This window comes from Zophobas morio, unplaced genomic scaffold, assembly GCF_036711695.1.
Source record: "Zophobas morio isolate AGI-343-1 ecotype UQ-CSIRO unplaced genomic scaffold, CSIRO_AGI_Zmor_V1 ptg000006l, whole genome shotgun sequence".
Lineage (NCBI taxonomy): Eukaryota > Metazoa > Arthropoda > Insecta > Coleoptera > Tenebrionidae > Zophobas > Zophobas morio.
In genome coordinates this window covers 10,668,436-10,688,113 of record NW_026972111.1, presented here as the reverse complement: position 1 = coordinate 10,688,113, position 19,678 = coordinate 10,668,436, and the positions used below count along the sequence as shown (strand labels likewise).

At 33.1% G+C, this 19,678-nt stretch overlaps 3 protein-coding genes across 4 annotated transcripts in view; 2 read left to right on the top strand and 1 right to left on the bottom strand.

Annotated features, from left to right (window-relative positions):
- The window catches only part of LOC135123578 (uncharacterized protein), a 75,170-nt gene that overhangs the window by 25,767 nt on the left and 29,725 nt on the right, over positions 1–19,678 (bottom strand). The window lies entirely within an intron of this gene.
- LOC135123186 (carboxypeptidase B-like) lies at positions 9,253–10,587 on the top strand. The gene is made up of 3 exons (XM_064047681.1): positions 9,253–9,409; positions 9,463–10,244; positions 10,402–10,587. Exons 1-3 carry the CDS (start codon positions 9,253–9,255, stop codon positions 10,585–10,587), a joined length of 1,125 nt encoding a protein of 374 aa, XP_063903751.1.
- LOC135123096 (carboxypeptidase B-like) lies at positions 16,719–18,109 on the top strand. The gene is made up of 3 exons (XM_064047607.1): positions 16,719–16,875; positions 16,928–17,781; positions 17,870–18,109. Exons 1-3 carry the CDS (start codon positions 16,719–16,721, stop codon positions 18,107–18,109), a joined length of 1,251 nt encoding a protein of 416 aa, XP_063903677.1.

The window sequence follows — 19,678 nt, the reverse complement described above, 5'->3', positions numbered from 1 at the left end:
GATTGATTAAAGGCGATAATGTTGTCAATTTTGAAAATTTACAAAAAAAGGGGATAAAATGTAGGCACCATCGAAGAGTTCCTAAAAATCATTTATGTATAAGCATTCTTATTATCTGCATCTGCAAACAATACCGATGGTCGCCCAGACTTTTTTTATTGCTTCGCATTCAGCTTATTATATAAAACATTGGATTTGATTTTAATTTTTGATTGTGTAGTTCACAATTGGTTGATTATAACTTGTCTATACTACATTCACGAAACCTAGTCAGCGCAACAAAACAAATGCACGTCTGTAATGTTAAAGTAAATCAAATTGGGTTGGTGCACTGTAATACTAATAATAACAGTGTTGTATCTGCAAATTTTCAGGAGAATGGAGTGTTTTTACATTAAGTTTTGGAAACAACCGAAAATTGGCTGAAATTCTCACTGAAAAATCTTAATTTGAAAAAGTCAACAAAATCGGGGATATCAATTTCGATGTGCTTATCCCAAAAATATAGCGTGATCATCGTTTCGTGGAAAGATTTTAGAAATGTCCGGTTTGAAAATATATTTTTTTTGAAATCCAAAAAATTACAATATGTATTCCATTGGGCTATTCTGGCAAAATGGTATGAGTTATCGAAGAAATGAGGCCGGTAAACCAACTTCTTTAGGTTGAAATCTTTAAGAAAATATCTTTACGTTTCGAAAATGACCGAAAATTGGTCGAAATTTTCAAGTGATAAATCTTGTTTTTAAAAAAATCCCGAATTTTTCTGTAGAATTCGACTCCCAGATTATTTTATGCTTCATTTCTTCGAAAATTGCCACCATTTTTCCAGAATCGTCAATTGAAATTTAAAATTTGCACAAGACAATTTCGTTTTTAAATGTCGTCCAAAAATTAAAAAAAAAATTCACGTGCTGATTCCAAAAATATAGCGTGGAGCAATATTTTCGAAATATTCCGAGTGAAATTTGAAAAATGTATTTAGTTTCGAAAATTGTCGAAAATGGGTCGAAATTTGCGTAAATTTTTTATTCTTATATATTTAAGTACCTATTTACATAGTTGAAAATTTCATTTTTGAAAAAGTCGTCTAAAAATTCTCAAAAAATTCAGGGTTATAGATATTGACGTGCTGATTCGAAAAATGTAGCATGTTTTAGGGTCACGGAGCAATATTTGCGAAATATTCGGAGTGAAATTGAAGTTTTTTGGAAATTTTAAAAATTGCGGCATTTCGAAATTTACAAGAAAATGTATTTAGTTAAATTTCGAAAATCGTCGAAATTTTTATAAGGGGATAACCTCAAAACTGCGAGATTCCGAACCATTTTGGTTTTCCTCTTCCAAACATAAATTATAAAATATTGTACAATCTGGATATCAACTCAACTCGGATTCATAGCGCACATGTACGGGAGCTATTTTATATTCCTAACATTTCAGTAATTTTTCTTGGTGTAGCATTTCGACCAGATCTTTCTACTCTAACAGTTTCTGGACCTCATCTTAGGATGTCTTCTGTCTAGTCAATCTACTTGACGCTCAACATTTTCACTTTTTAATTCTGCTTCGTTGAAGCTTTCGTTTTCAATTGCTTTCCAATTTTGACAGTAATAATAGACAATAATTTCGGAGTTTCAACTCAGGTCCGGTTAGCATTTTTGAAAAAATGCTCTAAAAATTCTCAAAAAATTGTGGGCTATAGATCTCGACGTGAAAATGGGTGGAAACTCGCCCACTCACCCCTCCTTAATTTAATGACTACTCTTTATATTGTTCAGTTCTATTTTAGCAAAGTTTTAGCCCCGCCCACCCTCCCTTCATTTTCTTCAAAGATATGTCATTTACTAAAATCAGTCTTATCTTATCAAGTACTAGCCCCGCCCACTCACCCTTTCTTTATTCCAGTGACTACTCTTAATATTGTTCAGTTCTATTGTAGCAAGTTTTTTCGGGAATATTGTAAAATGACGTCATCACTTTTGAAAAGGGGGCGCAAACAAATAAGTTTTAAATAACGATTTACTATGTTTCTGATTATCTTAACACGTTTGCAAGATTCCAGGGCGCTCGGTTTTGCAATTTCAAAATTAGATTATAAAATGTTGCTATTCAATTTTGATTTTTTTCCAGAAATTGGATGACTAGGGTAAAAACTTCACACGGATTCATAAAACACAAGTACAGGAATATTTAATTTTTTCAAATTTATTTTTTTTATAATTTAATCGGTAAATTTTTGTGATGATCTAATTTTTTTCGAAAATTTTGGTCCGGGACCATAAACGAGCTATATTTTTCAAATCAGTACGTCGAGATAAATATCCCAGAAATTTTTGTGGATTTTTATGGCAATTTTTCAATATGTACTTTATGAAATTTTTGATCAATTTTCGGTCACCTAAAATTATTAGCTAAAGACATTTTTTATACTCGTAATATTCAGAACCAAAAGTTATTTTATGCTTCATTTCTTCAAAAATTCCTACCATTTTTCCAGAATAACCAATTAAAATATGACAATTTTTTTGAGTATTACAAATCTTTATATTTTCCGAATTAGCACCTAGAGATCTACATCCCAGATTTTTTTTTTATTTTTTAGAAACTTTTCCAAAATCTAAATTTTTCAATATTCCACTGTGAAATTTTGTGTCATTTTTCAAACACCTTCAAAAATTAGATAAAAACATTTTTCGTAGATTTAGATTCCCAGAAGTTATTTTATCCTTCATTTTTTCGAAAATTACTACCGTTTTTCCAGAATCGTCAATTGAAATCTTGATGTGCTGATTCCAAAAATATAGCGTGTTTAGGGCCACTGAGCAATATTTTCGAAAAATTCGGAGTGATATTGAATTTTTTTTAAATGGTTAAAAATTGCGATATTTCAATTGGCGATTCTGGAAAACCGACTGGAGTTAAAAATAAAATTAAAATAAATTTGCCCACCCACCCCTTCTTAATATCAGTTCTACCTTAGCAAAGTTTTAGCCCCGCCCACCCTCCCTTCATTTTCTCAAAGGATATGTCATTTACCAAAATCAGTCTTAACAAGTACTATCAATAAAATAAATTGACTCATTCATTAATTTTTTTAGCGACCTGTTAAGCAAATCTAAAAATTATGAATGGAATGATAAATCACAAGTACAGATTCATCATATTTTGTACATTTTAGATAGGACATATTCAGAAAAATTTTGAGGTGACGTAATCAATTTTTTAGGGGGGGATGAGGAAATATATTTGGACTAAAAATTTACCATGCTTATCATAACTGTAAATCATCTGCAAGATTTCAAAGCATTCGGTTTTGTAGGTTCCAAATTAAATTGCAAAATGTTGTTTCATAATTTTGAATTTTTTTCAAAAAATCTGGACGTTTCGGGTAAAAACTCAATTCGGAGTCATAAACTACAGGTGTAGGACCATGTTATTTTATACAATTTAAAACCCATTTACTATGTACAATTTTGAAGTGACGGCATCACATTATTGGTGGGGATGATTAGACAAATTTTGGTTAGCGTTTTACAATCTACCTAATATAAATACAAAATTTGACAACAATCGATCCAGAACTTTCGGAGATTAATCTATCTAGTAAAAATCCGGGACGGTAGACAGACGTACAGACGGACAGACAGATGGAAACCGGAGACCTATTTCTTCGTCTTCTAGGGGTCATGAAAGGTCGAGAAAATGTAAAAATAGAGAGTCGGTCGACAATTACAATACTTCCTTTGTTTACGCTCCGGAAGTAAAAATAATGAACATTTAAAATTTCTGGACAAAATTTCTCAAGACGCTGAAAAAACGATAGAAAAGTCATTTTTCTTATGAAAGTCATTCCAAATTACAGTTGTTAACAATTTTAGGTCCAGGTTTAATACAAAATCCAATTTTTGCCTGTAGTACCACAAGCACAAAATTTATAAAGTTATTATTACTGACATTTAAATGAAACTAGTTTTGAATAACAAAAAAATCTACAAAATACAGATCTTGTTAAAAAAAAAATCAGTAACGAATAAACCCATTAGTAGAAACGTTTTGAAATTATAAATACGGACTTATTCTTCACCGTTCCATGTTCCATTATTTTGTTACTTTTCTTTTGTTCGTTTGTACGAGTAATGTGTTCATATTGTTACGACATAAACCCATACGCCTCCCCAGTACGACGCCTAAGGGTTCTAGTGTATATGGCGACGGGTGTAGTTTGTAAATTTGTGTTATTAAGAAATAAAATGTTGAGTTTAACCCACGCCGATTTTAATCAACCGATCAACGTAATAATATTTTTAGACTTTGTTATTTCAATTATCTTTAATATACCACGTTCTTTTTAATTTTGCAAAAATTCATTATTTTCTCTTGGAATTGATGCATTTTAGTAGCTTTGACATGTTTGAAAAAATTTTTGTTCCGTCCTTCATGATTAATCAAAATGCATGGAGAGATGATGCTAGTAGAATCAATTTCAACAATGAAATTCGACATAAATGTTGTAGGAAGCGCAGTAATTTTTAGATTTTTCAGTTTTTCATTTCTTCAGTTTTTCGACAAAAACGAGAAAGTACAGGTTACTCTACGTGACTTATATTAGGAGTACAGTCCAAAATTATTGAATAATAGATTGGCTTAGTTTTTTTAAAAATATATTTCATATGATAATTTCTTGTACAGAAATGAGGATTTTGCAAACTAAACAAAGCCCTTCAGCTCACGATGAATAAAGCATTCATCACAATTGAGAAGGGGTGGGTGGGCGGGGCTTATATTTTGTTTATTTTCTCTTATTTTACGAAACTTCTTTTCCAAACAAGAAACTGAAAACATGTTTAACTTTCCTGTTGTAAAAAGAAAACAGTATATATAAAAAAAATAACGTTATTATACAGTGCAATTGTTTTTGCGACGATTTGAACGTTAAGCGAAAAAACTGAAAGCGGATTCGTGTACTACAAGTGTGTGGGAGTATTTTTGTATAACATTCAACTCATTTTAAAATACGGTTCTTTGACATGGCATCATCAAATTCTTGGTGGGGATGACTAGTTAAATTTTGGCTAGCATTTGACCATCTGCATGATATTTCTAACATAGATACAACATTTGACAACAATCGGTCCAGACAGACAGACAGACGGATACGGGATACTACTTTTTTCGTACTGTAGAGGTCATGAAACGCCGAGAAAACATAAAAGTGGCAATTCGTCCGAATTAATAAAGACAATCAAAATAAAAGCTGAAGAGGTTGGTAAAGCAGGGTAAGTTTGAAAAACAACGATCGGTGGGTGCAAATTCAAGAATAGGATCCTCACTCGTGTGTTTATTATTGTAAAGTATCAATATTTTTGCCCAATTTCATGAAAAGAATTTATGTAATTTGTCGAGTCACGAGATAAACTCATTCAAATGAAACTAATTTCTACTATTTTTTCGATGTATAAACTTAAATAAACACTTGGGCTTCAGACTGCTGTTATCTAGCGCTGAAGGACAAGGGTGTTATTTATGCCTCTGGTTTCTACTTTACAGCGGTTATCACAAAACTAAAAATCACATTTTATAATTTTTTTGAAGAGCTGGATTGTAGGATTATACTTATAGCCTTCGACCAATTTTTACTTCCCGAGCGTAAGCAAAGGAAGTATTGTAATCGAGTCCGTCGGCCGACTCTCTACTTTTACGTTTTCTCGATCTTTCATGACCCCTAGAAGACGAAGAAATAGGTCTCCCATTTCCGTCTGTCTGTCCGTCTGTCCGTCCGTCCGTCCGTCTGTCCGTCTGTCCGTCCGTCTGTCCGTCTGTCCGTCTGTTGTCCCGGATTTTTATTAGACAGATAATCTCCGAAAGTACTCGACCGATTGTTGTGAAATTTTGTACTTATATTAAGAATATCATGTAGATGGTAAAACGCTAACCAAAATTTGTCTAATCATCCCCACCACTAAAGCGATGACGTCACTTCAAAATTGTACATAGTAAATGGGTTTTCAATTGTATAAAATAACATAGTCCTACACATGTAGTTTACAACTCTGAATCGACTTTTCACCCGAAACGTCCAGATTTTTGGAAAAAAAATCAAAATTATAAAACAACATTTTGAAATTTAATTTTTAATCTGCTAACCAGAATGCTTTGAAATGTTGCAGATGTTTTAAGGCTATAAAGAGCATCATAAATCTTTAGTCAAAAAATATTTGCTTATCCCCTCCAAAAACTTGATGACGTCAGCTCAAAAGTTTGTGGAATAAATCATATCTAAAATGTACAAAATATGATGAGTCTGTACTTGTGATCTATCACTCCATTCATATTTTTTGGATTTGCATATACAGGGTGACTCAAAAAAATTAATGAATGCGTAAATATATTTTATTGATTTAATCAGGAACTACAAAACCGAATGCTCTGAAATCTTGCAGATGTTTTAAGGTCATAAAGAGCATAATAAATGTTTAGTCAAAATATATTTGCTTATCCCCTCCAAAAACTTGATGACGTCAGCTCGAAAGTTTGCCGAATAAATCATATCTAAAATGTACAAAATATGATGAGCCTGTACTTGTCATTTATCACTCCATTCATATTTTTTGGATTTGCATATACAGAGTGACTCAAAAAAATTAATGAATGCGCAAATATATTTTATTGATTTAATTAATCAGGAACTACAAAACGGAATGCTCTGACATCTTGCAGATGTTTTAAGGTTATAAAGAGCATAATAAATGTTTAGTCAAAATATATTTGCTTATCCCCTCCAAAAACTTGATGACGTCAGCTCGAAAGTTTGCCGAATAAATCATATCTAAAATGTACAAAATATGATGAGCCTGTACTTGTCATTTATCACTCCATTCATATTTTTTGGATTTGCATATACAGAGTGACTCAAAAAAATTAATGAATGCGTAAATATATTTTATTGATTTAATCAGGAACTACAAAACGGAATGCTCTGACATCTTGCAGATGTTTTAAGGTTATAAAGAGCATAATAAATGTTTAGTCAAAATATATTTGCTTATCCCTTCCAAAAACTTGATGACGTCAGCTCGAAAATTTGCCGAATAAATCATATCTAAAATGCACAAAATATGATCAGTCTGTACTTGTGATCTATCACTCCATTCATATTTTTTGGATTTGCATATACAGAGTGACTCAAAAAAATTAATGAATGCGTAAATATATTTTATTGATTTAATCAGGAACTACAAAACGGAATGCTCTGACATCTTGCAGATGTTTTAAGGTTATAAAGAGCATAATAAATGTTTAGTCAAAATATATTTGCTTATCCCTTCCAAAAACTTGATGACGTCAGCTCGAAAATTTGCCGAATAAATCATATCTAAAATGCACAAAATATGATCAGTCTGTACTTGTGATCTATCACTCCATTCATATTTTTTGGATTTGCATATACAGGGTGATTCAAGAAAATAAATGAAAGCGTAAATTTATTTTATTGATTTAATCAGAAACTACAAAACCAAATGCTTTGAAATCTTGCAGATGTTTTAAGGTTATAAAGAGCATAATAAATTTTTAGTCAAAATATATTTGGTTATCTTCTACAAAAAACTGATGACGTCAGCTCAAAAGTTTGCCGAATAAATCGTATCTAAATTGTACAAAATATGATGAGTCTGTACTTGTGATTTATCATTCCATTCATATTTTTGGATTTGCATATGCAGGGTGACTCAAAAAAATTAATGAAGGCGTGAATTTATTTTATCGATTTAATCAGGAATTACAAAACCGAATGCTTTGAAATCTTGGGAATATTTTAAAGTTATTATAAGCATGGTAAACTTTTGTTCAAAATGTATTTGTTCATCCCTCCTAAAAAAATTGATGACGTCACCCTTAAATTTTGCTGAATAAATCCTATCTAAAATGCAAAAAATATGATGAGTTTGTACTTGTGATATATCATTCCATTCATATTTTTTAGATTTTCTTAAGAGGTGGTTCAAAAAAAGGCGCCATATACCTGAGTAAATTGTTTCGTTATTTTATTGATTATAAGAAATCAATATTCAAAACGACCCAATTCATTTTCCCGAAAATTTGGGAATACAATAATTTTATTCTTAGTATTACACTACATCTATCCCAACTGATATACGTGTCCTTGCAAAAATGTTGATGACGTCATCACATTTTTTTTTAAATTCCCACTACAAAAATGTAATGAGAAAAAAAAAACACAATAGGCATGCAGTCGTCAAGTTTCCGACAGCGAGGGAAGTACTGTCTAAACTCTTTAGACCAATTTTTTACTGATCAAATTAATAACCTCATTTTTTAGCTTTGCTTATACAGGATACACGGATTTTGGTATGTATTAATAAAAATAGGCACTTTGTTCCAGTGCGTTACTTTTATAATAAACGATTATTGTCAATATCAAATTTATTATTTGATACGTTGATTAGTAAGTCAATTTCTACATTAAGTCGTCTCTTCTTTAACATTTTTTTTTTCACTAGCAGCCATGAAGCATGCAAATGTCAACTCATTTAGGGGTAGCAAATTCAACTTTTGCGACCACGGGTTCAAAAAGAAGATTGAGGTTATGTACGCAATACTTGATGTGATTATTTCTTAAAAAATGAATAAATGCTCCTAACATTACTTGAGTATACGCGTGGTAGTTGTAGAGGGTAGAAGACAAATTGAATAATTCAGCGACAAGTGTAAACGGTTTTCTTTGTGTTAAAGATTTAGATTAAGTTTGATTAGAAATCAAAACAAAATCATGTTGCGTCAAAAAATTGAACGTTTATTTTTTCAATTTGTTGTCTTGTGGTTTCTAATAATGAAAAAAATAGTATATTAACCACTGTTGCAAAGCCACTTGCCTTTGCAATCTTGGCTAATAATATACTATTTTAATACAGTATTAAATTAATTACAATCCGTTCCAACATAACGTGCACAGAAGTTGATTTTGGATAATAAATAAAATCACCCAATCTTGATTTATCTGCAAATGTTGTTTGCTTCGAAACGACCGATGCGATGCTGAGTCGAACTTCCGCTTAACTATAAATTTCCATTTGCCATTTATCTTACTACTTAAATATTTCATTTTTTCCAGTTCTGATTTGTGTAAATTTATGGCGTTTTCCACTGCCAATTAAAAACCAACGGAACCTTGCAATCAGGTCAATATTTATCTATAAAATTAAGAGAAGCGGACATGCGACAGATAGTACAATGACAGGTCCAGTTGTCATCACATGCCTTTACTTGATATATCTAGCCACTAGCCATCCAACAGAAAAAGTTATTTACAATGAGGACCAGTTATGGAAAATCACCAACGACAACAAAACCACTCTTAATCTATTAAAAAGTTTAGAGAAAGAAAAATGTAAGTACCTGTATGATTTATTATTTATAATAAAACCTCTTTGGTTTTTGTAGACTTAACTCTTTGGGCATTAAACGCTAAAAAAATCGACGCCATAATCAACCACAAACACGTAACCCAAGTTAAAGAGAAACTCCTCGAAAACAACCAAAAGTACGAGGTTGCAATCGAAGACGTACAAAAGACTATAGACGAAGCAAATCCCAAACCACAGGAAGATATTGACGGACGTAAAGGCTATCGTCTCACGTGGAATTACTACCACAACTTGGACGACATCTACGACTACTTGCACTACTTGGAGACCAGTTTTCCTAAATTATGTACCGTCACTACAATTGGAGACTCAGTCGAAGGGCGTCCCATTAAGCTCCTGCGAATTTCGAACAGAAATCCCAACAATAAAGCTATATTCGTTGAAGGTGGAATTCACCCTAGAGAGTGGATATCGCCAGCTGCCGTCACTTACATCATAAACCAATTAATTAGCAATTATGACGACGAACCGTCTTATATTAAAAACTTGGATTGGTATTTTGTACCAGTTTTGAACTCTGATGGATACATATATTCGTATAATGTGGACAGATTGTGGAGAAAGAATAGAGCAAAAAGCAAGATAAGCGATTGCATAGGTGTCGATCTTGATAGGAACTGGGGGTATGATTGGGGTAACAACGGGTCGTCGACTGATCCTTGCAACAAAGCGTACAGAGGGAGGAAACCGTTTTCGTGGGTATTTAGCAGTGCATTCCTATGGGCAGTATGGGGTGCTCTCAACAGAATTGTGGAAGATCACGAAGAGTTAACTGATGTAGGGATGCAAGCAGCCAAGGTAATCGAAATGAAAATTTCCAATTTATTACACACTTGTTTAGATAAGAAAAGTAGGTGACATTTAGAAATGAGATATTGTTTTTCACAATACCCGCAGAATTTTAGTATGAGTAAACAAAAGGTTTGATATCTATCCGTTCATATTTTTTTGGTAGAACATACAGAGTGCCGGTGGCGAAACCTATGCTGTTGGTCCAGCAGGACCACTCATCTATGAAGCATCAGGAATTTCATCGGACTGGGCCAGAGGTTCTCAAGCGATTAAATACGCTTTCACGATAGAATTAAGAGACAAAGGAGATCACGGATATACAGGGTGCCGCATCCAAGTCTGGATATAGGGAATTAACATGGGAATTGGTTTTTATTTTATAATATCTCCCCAGATCATTTTAAAGTTATTATTGAGTGATGCCTTTGTGGAGGTCGAAGAGGGCTATCGGCCAGTATTTTTTTCAAATCTTTGCATCGCGCTCATTCACTGTAAAAAGGTTTTAAAAATCGTATTTTGAAATTCGCACCCGATCCGAATTGTCGCGAAGTGTTCCGTCGTACTGTCGAAGTTCGGCGATCGCATCTTTTCATTACCCATGCAAAATTCAAATGTCAAAGTGAAATTAGAAATTATTCTCATCAGAAATCAACGAACAAGTCAAACTGAATTATTTTATACAGTGTGATGATTATTGTAGGACAAATTAAACGGAATAAATGCACAAATTGATCCATTCATTCGTCATAGTGCGCGACCACGTCAAACGAGCCATCTCGAACTACAATCAGACCGTATCCAAAAAGCCCAAGATGAAGACTTCGAGCAGCTGGTCTTCCTCAAAACCCCATCAAAGCTCATCGGCAGCATTGTGACATTTTCTGGGAGCCCTCAAGCTAGGAATGTACTCGGGCTGCCTCACTCAGTAATCACTGAACGACTCAAATTGAATTATTTTATCCAATATGACGATTATTGTAGGTCAATTTAAACGGAATAAATGCACAAACTGCACAAAATATTTTATTAGGTTATGCTATGTTCTACTGCGATTAGATGAAAAAGCGGAGGCCTGCACGTTCTTCAACGGTTAATTTAATTAGTAGGTAATTTGGATAAATTTCACCCTTTTTTTTGGAATCACTAAAGATTGGAAGTCAATTGATTTTACATTCGTTAAGCAAGGATGGATTTTTTGCCTCCAGGAAGCATCTTCATTACAGGAAATTTTTGAGAGAGAAATGTAGAACATTGACTCATCAACATTTTAAAGTATTTTTCTCTATTACAAATGTGTTTTGGGATTTAGAAACTTTTGTATTACTGTTTTATTACAATTAATTCCGTTTCTTTTTGTATTGATGACTTTTTTTAAATTTTTATAGAGGCTGTTTTTTTGAAATACATGTACAAAAAAATTTAAGCAATCTAGTGAGCCCAAGAGGTCTGAAAAATTTTCTTCTAATATTGAAATTAATGTACCAGGTGTAGGTACTTAATGTACATACTTCTAGAAATTTTATCAACCATAAAGCCACAAAATCCCAGTCATTCTCATTTATCTTTTAATACTTGGCTTATTTTATATCCATTTGTTTCATTCCCGATTTTTGTAAATTTACTACACTTCTAGCAATCGAAAACCAAGCCACTCAACAAATTTGTATTCATCTATTAAATCAAGAGACATGCACATGTATTATCCGTTCACGATCTTTATATAGTAGGGTTGGCCATGAAAATCTAGTGAGTCTGTTGGTATTCGATGCAGAAGAATAAAAATTCACTGAACTTTTTTCGTTAGGTTATGTTTTATTAAATTAAAGGTTAAAAAATATGGCAGAAATATAAACATTGTTGCCGGTACTGTCAGTTTTCAGTAGCAATGACCAAGTTAACGGTATCGATTTCTTAGAAAGCATAAAACTTTAAGCTATTTAAAACAGTTATTCGACTTTTTGTAAGTGTTTATTTCATATGCAAGGAACAAACACTAAAATTTCACTTAAACATTGTTTTTATATGATTGGGGATTCTACATACGACTATTGTCGCATGCCACATTTAACATTTCATCTTTAATTCTTAATCATCAGTTCGTTCTCTTCGCCCACTCTTCTTAGAAATGGAAATTTCGACCTTTGTGAACAGCCGATTTCCATATCTTCCAACTTCTTTTTTCACTTTTCTAAGATTACTAAAAGGGTTGGTAAAAGACAACAACCTTGCTCTAGTGCTTTGATGGGTTTAGCTCTTCTGAAACATTTTTCCGGCCTTAAATTGAATGATTTATCTATATAGCTATTACTAATGCTTACGTAAGTGCTCTTTATTTGCTTTTACTAAGTATTTCCAAACGCTTATTAATAAGAACGTTACTGTACCCCTTCTCCAGGTCCATGAAGACTTACAAAAAAAAAAGAAAATGCTTAAAATTTGGTGCAAAGTAACAACGTGGATGATCTAACTAAAATTATACTTATTTTGTTGTACGTCAGGTAGTTTTTCACATACTACCTTGGTAAATTTAGAACGAAAGATGCGTAAAAATATCACCCCCCCGACAAGCTACATTTCACTCCATTTCTATTATTTCGCTATGAAAATCTGTATCATCACCGTCATTTTCAAATTCAGATTCTGAATCAGATTCACCTAGCGAAATAATGAAAGGAGGTATAGATTTGTACGAAAGATTTCCCATATTTTTTCCCAATCTGCCAAAATAAGTTTTTCACAATGTTTACAAAAATGTTGCCACATGCTTGGAGTACATTTAGAAAGCGCCTCAAGCCATAAATTCTCCACCCTATTTTTTAATGAAGGTTGAGAATTTATATGCTTGTTGTAATAGTTCTTACAAAATCCCCACGCCATTCCAATTGGATTATATTGACAATGGTACGGAGGTAATCCAAGAACTTTATGTCCACTTTCTCTTAATGTCTCGTCTACCAAATATCTTTTTTTTCTATTGCTTCTGAAAGGTTTAATTAAATCCCACAACTGTTTCTTCGAACATTTTTTGTCAAATTCATCACTATGTTTAAAGATGTATTCCTGCATTTCACATTTTTTACTAGAAAAAGTGGGTGATTTATCCAACTGAACCGAATGATAATGTCTAAAACCACCACACATTTTTGGTTCAACTTTGCCATAGCAGGAATGAGCGGATTAACCACCCAATTTTGAAAAATTGTCCCGTCCATCGTTTTATGATAGTCTCTATGGTTATTTTTTGAATTTAAAAAATTGGTCTAAAGAGTTTAGACAGTACTTCCCTCGCTGTCGGAAACTTGACGACTGCATGCCTATTGTGTTTTTTTTCTCATTACATTTTAGTAGTGGGAATTTAAAAAAAAATTGCGATGACGTCATCAACATTTTTGCAAGGACACGTATATCAGTTGGGATAGATGTAGTGTAATACTAAGAATAAAATTATTATATTCTCAAATTTTCGGGAAAATGAATTGGGTCGTTTGAATATTGATTTGTAATAATCAATAAAATAACGAAACAATTTACTCACGTATACCTACGTATCAGAGGCAACTGAAAATCGTGTATGTATAAACATTGTTAATTTAAGATGACAGGCGTAACAGCATACGTGAGAGCCAAACACAGAAACTGTAAACAAAACGACCGTCGGTTTTATTGCTTCGACTTCCGCTTATTATATAAAACATTGGGTTTTATTTTAATTCTTGACGGTGAAATTCACAATTGGTTGATTATAAACATGTCTATTTCACATTCGCGGAATCAAGTGAACGCATAAAACAAATGCAGGTCTGTAATGTTAAAGTCGATGTAAATAAGCGTGCTACCCAATGTTTCAACCGAGTTTTTCCTTTAACAAATTTTGTGTCTACCAAATTGGGTTGGTTGGGGTGTAATACTAATAATAAGTGTTGCCTTTAATTTAATCAATAAAATAAATTGACTTCATTAATTTTTTTGAACCACCTCTTAAGAAAATCTAAAAAATTAGAATGGAATGATAAATCACAAGTACAGACTCATCATATTTTGTACATTTTAGATACGATTTATTCGGCAAACTTTTGAGCTGACGTCATCAGTTTTTTGTAGAAGATAACCAAATATATTTTGACTAAAAATTTATTATGCTCTTTATAACCTTAAAACATCTGCAAGATTTCAAAGCATTCGGTTTTGTAGTTCCTGATTAAATCAATAAAATAAATTCACGCCTTCATTAATTTTTTTGAGTCACCCTGCATATGCAAATCCAAAAATATGAATGGAATGATAAATCACAAGTACAGACTCATCATATTTTGTACATTTTAGATACGATTTATTCGGCAAACTTTTGAGCTGACGTCATCAGTTTTTTGTAGAAGATAACCAAATATATTTTGACTAAAAATTTATTATGCTCTTTATAACCTTAAAACATCTGCAAGATTTCAAAGCATTCGGTTTTGTAGTTCCTGATTAAATCAATAAAATAAATTTACGCATTCATTAATTTTTTTGAGTCACTCTGTATATGCAAATCCAAAAAATATGAATGGAGTGATAAATGACAAGTACAGGGTCATCATATTTTGTACATTTTAGATATGATTTATTCGGCAAACTTTCGAGCTGACGTCATCAAGTTTTTGGAGGGGATAAGCAAATATATTTTGACTAAACATTTATTATGCTCTTTATGACCTTAAAACATCTGCAAGATTTCAGAGCATTCGGTTTTGTAGTTCCTGATTAAATCAATAAAATATATTTACGCATTCATTAATTTTTTTGAGTCACCCTGTATATGCAAATCCAAAAAATATTAATGGAGTGATAGTTCACAAGTACAGACTCATCATATTTTGTACATTTTAGATATGATTTATTCCACAAACTTTTGAGCTGACGTCATCAAGTTTTTGGAGGGGATAAGCAAATATTTTTTGACTAAAGATTTATGATGCTCTTTATAGCCTTAAAACATCTGCAACATTTCAAAGCATTCTGGTTAGCAGATTAAAAATTAAATTTCAAAATGTTGTTTTATAATTTTGATTTTTTTTCCAAAAATCTGGACGTTTCGAGTGAAAAGTCGATTCAGAGTTGTAAACTACATGTGTAGGACTATGTTATTTTATACAATTGAAAACCCATTTACTATGTACAATTTTGAAGTGACGTCATCGCTTTAGTGGTGGGGATGATTCGACAAATTTTGGTTAGCGTTTTACCATCTACATGATATTCTTAATATAAGTACAAAATTTCACAACAATCGGTCGAGTACTTTCGGAGATTATCTGTCTAATAAAAATCCGTGACAACAGACGGACAGACGGACAGACGGACGGACAGACGGACAGACGGACAGACAGACGGAAATGGGAGACCTATTTCTTCGTCTTCTAGGGGTCATGAAAGATCGAGAAAACGTAAAAGTAGAGAGTCGGCCGACGGACTCGATTACAATACTTCCTTTGCTTACGCTCGGGAAGTAAAAATTGTTACAACCACCCAAGAACCCCGTTGAACAACCCGTGTGGAGAATAGTAAATCTTGATCCGTCACTTTTAATGTTGGTGGGATTGCTTTTTAGATCAGTATCGTGCACCCAGCGACAAATGGACGAACCATTTTGATAGATCCATGTTTCATCCAAATACACGAAAGTCAAATTTTCACAAGAATTTAGAAACTGTAAATATGTTCTCAAAAAAGTAATTTTGGCTGCAACGACATGTTTTTGTTCACATAGAATTTTGCGACCATTTATTTTCCTGTGTTTATAACCCATTGACTTAAGAATTTTGTATAATGTGGTTGGGCCCCCTTTAAATTCCAAATGGTTCCCTAGAGTATGCCAAAAGAGTATGTACAGTGAAATATTCGGTTTTTTTTTCATTAATTTGCAAATTTGTCGTTGCAGGTCTTTCCGAAACATATAATTTCTAAAAAAATCCGTTGGTTTTCGCTTGCCAGATAGTGATGTTTTAAAATTTTGGTACCCTGTTGATAAAATTTTCGCCACAGTTGATGTTCCCACCTATGAGAAAAAAAAATAAAAAAATATTTTACATTACAGAAAATATGTTCGAGACCCTCATAGTTACTTCTTCGAAAGAAAGATCGGGCCTGTCTTTTCGAAACTGCAAAAAACATCTTTTTATTGCAATTTTTTGTTGCATTAAAACTATTTTAGGCATTTTCTTTTTAAATAATGTCGCAATGATCTGTGAATCTGTCACAATGACAAATTATCTATCCTAACGAAATCAAAACATTTGTCTGCTTGATTAAAAAATTGCGTCTAATAATTCTGATCTAATAAATGAAGTAGAAAAGTGGCAATCCAGCTCAAAGCAAATGTAAATCAGATTACTGAAACAAAAAACTAAATCATCGAATCAGTTTATCCAACTTAAAGAAAAAATATCAAAGCCTACTTTACTATATAAAGATCGTGAATGGATAATAACAGACAATACAATGAAAGGTCCAGCTGTCATCATTTGCCGTCACCTTATATATCTTACCACAAGTCATACAACAGAAAAAGTTACTTACAGTGGGAACCAATTATGGAAAATCACCAACGACAACAAAACCACGTTGAAACTATTAAAAACTTTAGCGAAAGAAAAATGTAAGCATATGTGTGATTTATTATTTATGATGAACCCCCTTTCTTCTTGAAGATTTAACTCTTTGGAAGCTAAACGCTAAAAAAATCGACGCTATGGTCGACCACAAACACCTAAACCATGTGAAAGAGAAACTTCTCGAAAACAACCAGAAGTACGAGGTTTCAGTCGAAGACATCCAAAAAGCTATAGACGAAGCAAATCCCAAACCACAGGAAGATCTTGACGAACGTAAAGGCTACCGTCTCACGTGGAATCACTACCACAACTTGGACGACATTTACGACTATCTGAACTATTTGGAGGTTATTTTCCCTACAATATGTACCGTCAGTACAATTGGAAGCTCAGTTGAAGGGCGTCCCATTAAGCTCCTGCGAATTTCGAACAGAAATCCCAACAATAAAGCGATGTTCGTTGAAGGTGGAATTCACGCTAGAGAGTGGATATCGCCAGCTTCCGTCACTTACATCATAAGTCAATTAACTAGTAATTATGACAACGAAGCATCTTACATTAAAAATCTCGACTGGTATTTTGTACCAGTTTTGAACCCTGATGGATATGAATATTCGCACAATGTGGACAGATTGTGGAGAAAGAATAGAGCAAAAAACAAGATAAGCAACTGTGTAGGAGTTGATCTGAATAGGAACTGGGGGTACGATTGGGGCAAGAGCGGGTCGTCGAGCGATCCTTGTAGTGATACGTACAGGGGGACGAAACCGTTTTCGGAACCTGAAACCGCCAATATTGCTAATTTTTTTATTAATAATCCAAACATTCAGTGGGTTGGATACTTATCGGTGCATTCCTACGGGCAAAATATTGTTTACCCATGGGGTGCTCCCAATGTAATTGTGGAAGATCACCGGGAGCTAAATGATGTAGGGATTCAAGCAGCGAAGGTAAGTGAAATCTAAATTTCCTTTTGGTACGGATGTTTTGATAAGAAGATTTAGAGATTAGACTTTTTGTTCACAATTTTTGTAACAGAATATAGTGAGTGCCGGTGGAGAAAACTACACTGTTGGTCCAGCGGGAACAGTCATCTATGAAGCATCAGGCATTTCAATGGATTGGGCTAGAGGTTCTCAAGCTATTAAATACCCTTATTCGATAGAACTAAGAGATAAGGGAGATCACGGATTTATACTTCCAGCGGAGTTCATTACAGTTACTACCAAGGAAGCATTAATTACAGTTAGAACTATGGCACAAATCATTAATAACTAGCCTGTATTTCAACTATTAAAATAAATTAGTATACAAAACCTATGCTTTTTTTTGAAGAAACATACATTAAATTTTATACAATTTGACATTCCGCACACCAGATTACTACTCTGAATAACTATTTCTAAAATCATTACAAATCGACGACATTGCATTTTCTGACAATAGTAATTATAATCAACAAACCTAGGCGGATGCGACAATCCAGCTGCGATTTTAACATTGCGTGCAGTTTCGAAAAGACAGGTCCGATCTTTCTTTCGAAGAAGTAACTATGAGGGTCTCGAACATATTTTCTATAATGTAAAAATACGCTGTAAAATATTTTTTTATTTTTTTTTTCTCATAGGTGGGAACATCAACTGTGGCGAAAATTTTATCAACAGGGACCAAAATTTAAAAACATCACTATCTGGCAAGCGAAAACCAACGGATTTATTTACCAATTATATGTTTCGGAAAGACCTGCAACGACAAATTTGGCAACTTAATGAAAAAAAACAAACGAATATTTCGCTGTAGATACTCTTTTGGCATATTCTAGGGAACAGTTGGAATTTAAAGGCGAGCGAACCATATTATACAAAATTCTTAAGTCAATGGGTTATAAAAACGGGGAAGTAAATGGTCGCAAAAATTCTATCTGAACAAAAACCTGTCGTTGCAGCCAAAATTACTTTTCTGAGAACATATTTACAGTTTCTAAATTCTTGTGAAAATTTGACTTTCGTGTATTTGGATGAAACATGGATCTATTAAAATGGTTCGTTCATTCGTCGCTGGGTGCACGATACTGATTTAAAAAGCAATCCCACCAAAATTAAAAGTGAAGTATCAAGGTTTACTATTCTCCACGCGGGTTGTTCAACGGGGTTCTTAGATGGTTGTAACAATTTTTTAAATTCAAAAAATAACGATAGAGACTATCATAAAACGATGGACGGGACAATTTTTCAAAATTGGGTGGTTAATCAGCTCATTCCTGCTTTGGCAAAGTTGAACCAAAAATGTGTGGTGGTTTTAGACAATGCACCGTATCATTCGGTTCAGTTGGAGAAACCACCTACTTTTTCTGGTAAAAAAATGTGAGATCCAGGAATGGCTCTTTAAACATAGTGTTGAATTTGACAAAAAAATTTCGAAGATGCAGTTGTGGGATTTAATTAAACCCTTCAGAAGCAATAGAAAAAAAAGATATTTGGTAGACGAGACATTAAGAGAAAGTGGACATGAAGTTCTTAGATTACCTCCGTACCATTGTCAATATAATCCAATTGAAATGGTGTGGGGATTTTGTAAGAACTATTACAACAAGCATATAAATTCTTAACCTTCATTAAAAAACAGGGTGGAGAATTTATGGCTTGAGGCGCTTTCTAAATGTACTCCAAGCATGTGGCAAAATTTTTGTAAACATTGTGAAAAACTTATTTTGGCAGATTGGGAAAAATATGGGAAATCTTTCATACGAATCTATACCTCCTTTCATTATTTCGCCAGCTGAATCTGATTCAGAATCTGAATTTGAAAATGATGGTGATGATACAGATTTTCATAGCGAAATAATGG